At 46.7% G+C, this 10,007-nt stretch overlaps 1 protein-coding gene across 1 annotated transcript; it reads right to left on the reverse strand.

Annotated features, from left to right (window-relative positions):
* Window positions 1–4,295: 4,295 nt before the first annotated feature.
* TMSB4X (thymosin beta 4 X-linked) lies at window positions 4,296–5,883 on the reverse strand. Its single transcript, XM_037377575.1, has 3 exons — window positions 5,751–5,883; window positions 5,081–5,194; window positions 4,296–4,755 (listed from the first exon to the last, which is right to left on the reverse strand). The coding sequence occupies exons 2-3, from the start codon at window positions 5,178–5,180 to the stop codon at window positions 4,721–4,723; spliced, it is 135 nt and encodes a 44-aa protein (XP_037233472.1). The 5' UTR covers window positions 5,181–5,194; window positions 5,751–5,883; the 3' UTR covers window positions 4,296–4,720.
* Between the last annotated feature and the right edge of the window lie 4,124 nt (window positions 5,884–10,007).

Below are 10,007 nucleotides of genomic sequence, written 5' to 3' on the forward strand. Positions count from 1 at the left end.
ATGACTAAACTATTCATGGCAAATACAGAACGTGCATATGCATTCCTCTTACTTGAGTTTTGGTTTTGGTTTTTTGGTTTTGGTTGGGTTTTCTTTTTTCCATTTTCAAACACACCTCTAGTCAGTTTGTAAGTGTACTCAATATTTACCCATATGCAAACAAAAGGCACTGCAAATATCTGTTCATGTAATATGCAATGTCTACAAAGTCACATGAGATTGTTTCTGGGCCCAGATTTCAAGCCCCGGACCACATGCCAAAGATAAAATGATTAGAATGACAGTAGTGGCGAAAAGTTTCTTTATCACCAAGAAGCCTTTGGTCAAAGGAATAATGATTTTTTTTTTCAAGACGGTGTTCTGGATGGACATGTGAATATTTGGGGACTATTCAAATGCTGGAAATATATTGAAATTAGAGTAAATCCATCGATTCATTTGCAAAATATTGGTAAAAGAAAAATTGATGTTAGATAAACAGTAACTCCAGAGCCATCAGAAAACCTAGGGCCACTGGAATTCTGAATTAAAAAAAAAAAAAAAAAAAGAAAAAAAAAAAGACAGAGATTTACTTTTTACAGTCTCACTTTGTCATTCTTTCATATCATGGCCTGAAACTAGTGCTATAGATTTGATTCCGCTTTGCCGTATCAGCATCCTCTTATTGTGAGTGAGCAGTGGTTGGAGAATCTTTCAGTTGCCAATTCTCATTACATTGCCTGAATCATGTCGTGCCTGACAGTTTTCATAAAGCCCAAGCTCCAGGAGACTAAAAAATCTCCTGAGAACCCCAGCTTTTGAATGCAAGGAAAAAAAGGAATGTTGTAGTCCTCGTGATTGCAGAAACAAGAGAAAAAAATTATCTTTGCTGTGCTCCCAATATGCTGAAGGCTTATTAACCCGGAGGCAAAATGAAACATCTCTCAGAACCCACTGTTTGATTTTTTTTTTTTCTAAGCTGGAAGAAGAGAAAGTCAAAAGGAGGTCTGACGTTTTTGAAACCTGGTAAAAGCAATACTGGAATTCAGGTCATTAACTTCAGCTGAAACAGAGAGAAAAATGGGCGCTTTCTTGTCATAAGTCACAGAATTTTGAAATAGGTGTATGGTAAAAAGCAGAGCTTTTTAAAAAAATCATCGTATCACAGGGACAATAGCAAATTAATCTGTCAGACAGTGTATAAATAATGGATAAACATTGTCTGGAATTGCCTTTTTCCAAATTAACAAAATAGCCCATTTTATTTACAATTTGGCTGCCTTGCCTGTTGAATTGAAAATGCACAAAGCTGGCGCATCAGATGATCTCACAGAAGGCAGCTCTGCCAAGACTGCCATAGGTTGCTTTGCATAGTCATCCTACTGTATATCAACGAATAAGCATGAGCTGCATTTCTTATTTCTTCACACCCCTTTTAGTATCAGCGCCGTGGAATTATTGCACTGAGCGCTGTATTATGTGCTCATTGTATTTTATATGATGCTTGGATTAGCGCACAGTTCCTTATTTAATAAAACTGTGTTGTGCTGCAGTTGTATATGGCAGCCATATATGATTACAATACACAATAGGAACTGCTCATTTCTACACTGTTCCTAGGGAAGTAAAGGGTTACTAGGGGAAGTGGTGTTTTATCACACATTCAGCATTGCACAAAAATAGCCTAGAAGACCAAAATGTTTGCATTAAAGTCTCCACACTTCTGTAATTAATTTAACTCCACAATGATCTATTTTGGATATTGTTAGCGTATGCTTTCTGTCCAGTATATGCATAGTTAATGACATGTGGGGAGGTGCATGAGACAGATATAAAATCTTTTCTTAAATATTGAGAAAGGAAGAATTTAGTTCAGTACTTGAGGGCTGAGCTACACACCATGTAGCCTTGGTGGAGCTGCCTCTCTGCTGGGGGTGGGGAAGCAGCACACCAGACACTGTAAAGCCTTCGTCTTGTAGGACTGGGATAATGTGACTGCACAGCGTGTGAGATCAAAAACCATATGTGCCTTTCTGTATCTGATGACCCTTTTTCATAACCAGGTTTTGGGCTGTATTTTTTTTTCTAGTCAGTTTGTTGATGGTGAAAGTTTCTAGACTGACAGTTGAAGAGATTGGTCTCCTTTATTAGCCACAGCCAGCAACCCGTGCAGGCACAGCCCTGAATATTAGAATCGATCCACCCAAGCCTTCATGTTTCATGCCATCAATTCCATTGCTGTAAAATAGGCGTCAGATGTGACCACCTCAATGTTGCCTATGCAAAGCATGGCAAAGAGCTGCCACGATTTTCTCTGAATATATGCAAAAAGCTGAACAAGGAGCAAAGCAGGAGATAATAGGCTCCAGCAATTCCTAGATTTGACCTGGAAGATTTATTTTCTGGTTGATTTTGTATTTTGTTCAGCCCTTGATGCCAGAAACAGAGCTCCTAAAAGCAGTAGTAGGTTATTGCTGCATCTCCTGAAAATCATCTCTTACCACATGCCTGAGGCCACCAGGCATGTCGCAAATGGTACCCTCTGGCCAGCACTGTCTTCTGATGTCTTTGGACTTGTAATTCTGAAGTCAGAGGCTGCCTATCTCATTATGGCTTTGCTGAACTACACTGGCGTACACTTTTGTTGACTTACACCAGGCTATGTATATCTCATGCTTTGCCTCTCTCAGAAATATATTGCTTTGGTTTTCTTCCCATAGGTGAATCCGCAGTGAGCAAGCGCTCGCCTCTACTCATTTGCTCACGTACAGTTCAGACTGTGTGCTTTTGAATTTAGTCATGTTACATCCTGTGTTACCTGATTAAGATCAGTAGCTGGGAGTTGATTGTTTAATTGACTTTTCAGAAAATCAGCTAGAAGTTTTCTACATCTTTCCCATTATATGAAGGGAATAAGATGAAAGCTTGAAATATTTACAAGTGCAAGGAATGGTTCACTTCATTCCTGAACTCACCAGCTTAAACTAGCGTGAAGGTCCTTACACCACCAGGACTTCCCAAATTTTCCCATGGACTGGATCAAAACATCTCAGGCCTGAACCCTAGCTTCTCATCTAACACTCCATCCTGCAAGTTTTCCACTGCTGGAAGGCTGAGGGCTGCACCTCAAGCACAAGGCACCCCTGGGCTCCCTCCTCCTCCAGCAGCACAGACATCCACCAAACCTCCGAGCAGAGAAGCCCCACCACCCCCACTGGTATAAACTCAAAGACAGAGTTTGCTGCTGCAGTCAGATGCTGCACAGGAGAGGTGGTAGAATGAAACCCCAAAGCTACGTGACCCCATCAAGCCACCAGCCTCAGCAAAACCCAGGCCTCCCCAGAGGGACTGATTCTGCTTTATAGGAACTGGCTACAACAAATATAGGCTCAACCCCTTGAGATAAAAGTACAGCACTGCAGAACTATGCTCACCACCCTCCTACAGGCTATCTGACAGCATTTCTTCCAGAGTGTTACTCACTCACTTTAAAGTGCAGCGAGTAGTGGATGAAATACATGACAATCGAAGTCAACTCCTACTGATCACGGGTTTTACCCACTGTCATTTGAGGAAAAATAACGAAAAAGCATCCCAGGCCTGAGTGAACTGCTGTAAAGCAGTGGTGTGGAGTGTTGCTATTTGCATACAGGGTTTATCATCTTAATTTTTTGTTACTGTAACATTTTTGCTACCAAACAGTTAATTATGAATTAATGAAAGTGTAGCTTTTAATACTAATTTGTAGGACCAAGTAGCCATTAACAGATTAAAAGTCTTCAAAATACGAACAGTATTTTCTTAAAATGGTTATTTGCATGGGACACCAACCACTAAAATAGCTTTGATATAGTAAAAATCTTGAACTTACAAGTTACATTTTCCTTATATACTGTATCAGCAGAACAAGCCTTAATTATTAACTAAACCAATTACAGATTTATACAACTGAGGTTGAATCTCTGCAACAGAAGGGTTCTGAGTACAAGAGCTATGCTATGGGTGGGGCAAAGCAAATGTCGCCAAATTTTTTTGCCTTTATCAATCTCTACATTAAATACTAAAGAAGAAATATTTAAAGTGATATACTCACATGGTAACAAATTAAAGACATGCAATTTTTTACTGAAATTTTTCTAAAAGCTAGCTTCGAGGATCACAAATTTATCTATTGGTGAGAGCACGTATTGAAAAAAATGAGAATGGTGATTGAGGCATCTCCAAAGGTTTTATAGTATCCCGTATTGTCTCAGTACCGGCTTTTATGCTTCGTATCCTTTGATACAGTTCTCCAAATAGAGGACATAAATACCATCCAGATTTTAAAACATTTTATTTGCATATTAAAAAAATTGTGCATTCCAATAATTAAAATCATTTGAACAAAAAAAAAAAATGGCACTCGATTAACTGCATTTTACAGCTCGCAGGACCTTGGTACAGCTTTGCATTTATTCGTGTGTTACTCTAGTTTACTGTAGTCCCACCCAAGTTCTTCTTTCATCAACATGCAAGCTCTTTCATGCCACCAGGACCAAAGCCAGACAGGCAGAGGGAAAGGCAGCGCCTTCATTCAGTGTCAGTAGTTCTCTCTATTCTTTTGATGTGAAAGGGGCAGTACAGTCATTTTAAACTTTATCCAACCTCTTTGCATCTTACAAAGTTAAACAGCTAAAAGAAGTAAAATAAGAAGGCAATGCTTGTGGAATGTACAGTGCATAATTTGGAAGGGCTGATTTCATTACGATTCACCCGCTTGCTTCTCCTGTTCAATTGCTAAAAAGGGGGAAAAAAACAGAAAAGGAGAGAAAAAAAAAATGAAGATCAAGAAGCTGAAACGCATTCACACGACAATTCCTACGATTTGTAAAAATGTATCTATCTATCTATATCCACCTCAAAAAAGAAAGGTAAATAATTGTAAATACCGCGCTACTAGGCGGTGGGTTCAGGTTTTCGCTGTCTGGCACAGCCACAGCCCTGCACCCCCCCCGCAGCCCCGCACCCCCCGCCCCCCGCTCCCCCCCCCCCCCCGCCCCTTTGTCTCCTCCCGCCTCCCCCCGCCCCCCCGCCCGCCCTCCCCGCCGGTGCCCGCACTCACTTTCTTTTGAAGGCAGCGGGTTTTTCTCTTGCGTCTCTGTCTTCTTCAATTTGGACTTGTCAAATTTCTCGATCTCAGCCATGTCTGGTTTGTCGGACATGTTGGCAGGTGACTCTGCGCACACAAGGAACAGACCGTCACCCCCTCGCCGGCTGCCCGCGCCCCCCGCCCCCACCCCCAGCGCGGGGACCCGCCGCCGCGGGAGCCCGGAACTCGGCGCACGCCGAAAATACCGCGCTTAATCCCCGGCATATTTAAAAGTTGTTTTAAAAAGCGTTAATTTAATCCACCATCAAAGGCGGTGCAGCTCGCCGCCAGCCGCCGCCGGGGGCAACTCCCAGTCCCTGCGCGGAGCCGAGTACAATAGAAGGGAAGCGCCCGGCGCGGACCGCGTTTTTAACTCATTAAGGGAAAATTAATTTAAAAATAAAGCCCTGGAACAGCAACAAAGCCGGCTTGCGGCTCGCACGCCACCGCCCTGTAGCGGTGCGTCCCCCAGACAATAGCCCCCTCCCCCCCCCCGGACAATAGCCCCGCGCCCTGCTCTACCCGCGGTCCCTCCCCGGCAGGGGTACCGGGCAGGGGGTCGTAGTGCCTGCGCTGGGGGACCCGGGAGGGGAGGGAGGGGGGAGGGGGGGAAGGGAGGGGAGGGGGGTGCGGCGGGACCCACCGGTATTGCCGCGCGGTGATGCTCAGCCCCGCCGCTCGGTGCTGCCGCCGCTCCGCACGCCAGTATAAAGGGCGCTCGCTGGCGGGGCGGTTTTATCCCCGCGCCTATGCAAATGACGGTGATGTCACCCGCTAACCATTTTGCCGCTTTCCGCTCTTTTTTTTTTTTTTTTTTTTTTCTGCCGGCTTCCTTCCCCTCCCTCCACCGCCCAGCCCGCCGCCCCCCCGCGCACACGCACACACGGCTACAGACACACACGGGCACACACGCCCGCCCGCCCTTAAAGCCGAAGATCGGCCCGGTGCCGGTCCCCGCCCCGGCCGCGGCTGGCGGCCCGCACCCCCGCGACGGCCCGGTGAGGGGGGCGGCCGCTGCCCCCGGCTCCCCGGCCCCCGCCCGTCCTGCCCCGCCGCCGCGGGGCCGCGCAGGGCAGGGCCGGCCGGGGCGGGCAGGATCGGGCGGGCGGGGGCAGCCGCAGCCACCGGGCACCTTCCGCAGTGGCCGCGGGCTGCGCCCGGCGCGGGGCTTGCGGTGGTTTGGCTGCAGCTCTGCCTGCCCCTCTCCCGCTCGGGCAGTATCAGGTCGCTGGTTACGTTACTGAGATTTCCGCATGTAGAAGGAAAAGACGAAACCCTCGCCCCTTCAGAGCTCCGGGAGCTGCCCGCCCCACAGCCCCCTTCCTCCGCTGCCCTTGCAACCCTGCTGCAGGGAGAGAAAGCCCTTAGGCTGCCCCCGCAACCCCGCTGCGCAGGGCTGAGCGAGCCCGCCGCCCCCGGGCCAGGCCACGCTTCGGTGCCGGCCCAGCAGACAATAGCTCCGGCCCTGCCTCCCCGCCCGCTCCCGGCAGCGGCTCGGCCCCGGCGGGGGCACCGCCCGCACGGCCCCGGCGGCCCTGCCCGTGCGGGGGAGGGCCGGGGCTGAGCCCGCCGTGGGTCCCGGCCGCAGCGCCCCAGATGTCCCCAAGGGCTCGCTCGGGGGGTTCAAGCAGCGCGCCCCGCGCAGCAGCCGGCCCTGACCCTGCACCCTGCCTGCGGGGGGGCAGCCGGGGGCGCACGGCACGGGTGGCTGGTCCCTCTCTAGATCGCCGGGTAATAAACGGAATTATTCCCGTGAAAAAACTGCCACGGGGAAGGGGGGGCGGGCGGAGAGAAGGGGGGTGTATGTGTGCGTGTGCGCGTGGCTGAATGACAGGGAGCCGGGGAAATCTGCGCCTTTGTTTGTCAGCAGCCCCGCCGGGAGCGGCCACGCTGGCTGTCAAGGTGTGAGGTGGGACAGGAGCCGGCGCCTGGGAGCTCTGGGACATCTGCATGGACCCCATGGAGCCTGTGGCTCCTTGCTCCCTGCCCTGAAGCAGGGTGTCTGGTGCAAGGGTGATTGCTGATGCATTAAAAACCCCAAATCATAAACGGTATTAATACACACAAGGAGAACTGTAAATACATTTCAGGAAATTCCCTGCGGATGATGCTTCCTCAGTTTTGTGGCTGGCCCCCCTCCCTTGGCTGGCCATTTTTCATTGCATTTCCAGAGCTGTAATTTCAAGGGGGTAAAATCTCATCCCCATGGCGATCCCAATAAAACCTACAATAGCAAACCAGGATTTCCAGTCAGCCCAGAATCTTCCTAAAGCCGAGCTCCTTCACGTTTGGAGGTGTGTATAAAGTCTGGTTTCCTCCTCTAGTCCATGAGCACCACCATAATTGAGGCAAACAGAGCAATGGTGTGAGCTAAAAGTATTCCTGTGATCCAGGCACTCTGCGAGACTGAAGGCCAAAGGAATTGCTTAGGAAAAAAAATGACAAGAAATATATCATATAGTTTGGGAATATTCACAGATTTTCATAATAACATCATTAAAAGCGTTCTCAAGGGATCCTCTGTGTTGGATACTGGCTAACTCTCCTAGCTTTTGAGCAAGTTCTGTAAAATGAGTTTATGGCCTTTTACCACTTTGATGCTTTTGAGCATTGAACCTGGTGACTAGGAATTCTGAAATTTCTCTGATGATTAGTTCATCAGCATCCCCAGTGATGTTACAGCTTCAGATTTTTCAGTTTTGCCAAAGATTTTTTTTTTTTGCCTTTTAAACGAGACTAAAGTTAATTACATATTTCTTTTGAATTGTTTTCTGTGGCTGCTGCAGTCGCTTACCCATGTGTCTGAGGATATCAGTATTCCCCTGACTTCAACGCAGGCAATGCACTCCTGAAATTAAAGAACAGTGAATGTTTGGGGGACTGGGGTCTGCTTTTTCAGAAGCCATTTGTCCTGTAGCAGTACTGCCTTCTTTTGCCTCTGCTCATTTTCTGACAGAGCCGCAGATCCCTTAAATCAGCGTGACCCACTGCCTTAGATGGAGCTTTGCTACTACTTGCAGACCAGGCCCCTTTGCTGAGTATAATTATAGTTCTGAGAGATGGAGACAAATAAAAGATTTACACTTTTGCTGCTTCTCTGCCTTCCTGTCTCTCCTTTCTGATGGATCAATACTGAGATAGTCACAGTATCTTAGAAAAGTCGTTTGTACTTTACTACATATTTGAAGAAACTATTGTTCCGCTGAAGTGAAAATGAGGGTGTTGCATTCTGGTGGCAGGACATGGGCTAATTTCTGTAAGAGTAAATCCTCTTTCTAGGATTTTGTATTAGTGGTATAGCTACAAAAATAGCATATCTCCATGTCCTTTTATGTTTGCTTCTGTTGTTATTTGGAGAATGCGGGGAAGGTACATGTTCATACAAGACCGCACCATGTCAAGTAACTTCTGGGGATAATAAACTCCAAAGCGTGCTTGGATGGGGCAGAACTGACATCCTCAATAAATGTCCTAGGCCACATGACTGAAGGGATAGCTAGCTTAGTAATTCTTATTTTGGGTATTGATGAGCCGCTCCATTATTTTATTGCTTTATTGGGTTTTGTGTCAGCAGTTTCTTATCACGATTATTTTTTAAAAAATCAGCCAACAAATATTTGGTGGTATAGCACCCTGCTAATCATGCCTCTCTCAGTCATTTGCATGTTAAAGGAGAGCAGTTTTCAGCACATTGCTGATCCCATTTGCAAGAAGGAAATTGGACCCTGGTAATATAGTTTTCAGCTAACACCTCTGAGGGTTGAACTAGAGCAAGGCTGCAAGTTCTTTCATGCCTTCTAGGAAATTCACATTGTAGAAAAGTTAGTAAGTGCTTATCCATAGTCTTGCGTCTCATTTGTATGTCCGTGTTTGAAACCATGTAGAAAATGTGAACACTCCTTTTCCAGGTGAGTGTGTACTGCTCCCTCCTGTTTGCGAAAAAGTGATGATAAAAGACATGCTGAAGGCCATGCAACAGGGGCTTCATCAGATATTAACAGATGTCAGCGAAAGGGTCTGTGTCTCAGATCCACTTCAGGGGGCTTTTCCTTGAAGTCTACTTGGAGGCTTTTGAAACATGATCAGGAGCACAAATCTTCTCACCTTATGCTAATTCTGCCATGGAGTCTGTGCATTTATATATAAAAAAAAATAAAATAAAAATTAGGGGAACATGAAATGTCTATGTGACAAAGCACCCCAGATTAATTCCCATCTCAGCTTTCTTATTCATAATGGGATCCCAGGCACATCAGATGACTAGTAAAGGTAAAAATAAACTCTGTATGTAAATTTCTCAATCATATGGAAAATAAATTAATGGAAGAGAAGCCAAGTGATTGTTTTCCAGGTCTCAGTTTCACATGTGAAATCTTCTTTTCACATGCTTGACTCTCTGAGAGAGAATGCATTCGCTCGCTCCACATACCGCTAGAGGAAACAGCTGGCAGCGATCCTGAGAGTGCAAGGGAAGGGACAATCCCTTTGGGTAGCTGCTCACTGCGCTGCCTCCCTGCCAGCAGCAGAAGGGTGTTGGTGGTGACATCAGGGTTTGGGCGTTCAACTGTTCAAACGTCAGATCACAATATTTGTGGTGTGTCACATGCCACCAAACGCTATTGGCAATTAAAAAAAAAGGGTAACTGATTCATGGAGCAATGTGTTTAAAAGGAGAGCCTTCCCACCCACCCCCTTCATTTACTTTGCAAAATGCCTGTCCTGGCTGGATAAATACTGGCACTAATTGACTTACAAGTAGCGGCATTTCCTTTTTTACTGTGCTTGACAAAGGGAACTTCGAAACAGGTCATGACTTTAAGAAAGCAGTGCTTGTGGGAGAGGAGAAGCCAGGCTGGGAAGCTCAGACTGCTGCAGAGGAAGCATCCTTCAGTAGCAGATG

This window comes from Falco rusticolus, chromosome 2 (genome assembly GCF_015220075.1).
Source record: "Falco rusticolus isolate bFalRus1 chromosome 2, bFalRus1.pri, whole genome shotgun sequence".
NCBI classification, from domain to species: Eukaryota; Metazoa; Chordata; class Aves; order Falconiformes; family Falconidae; genus Falco; species Falco rusticolus.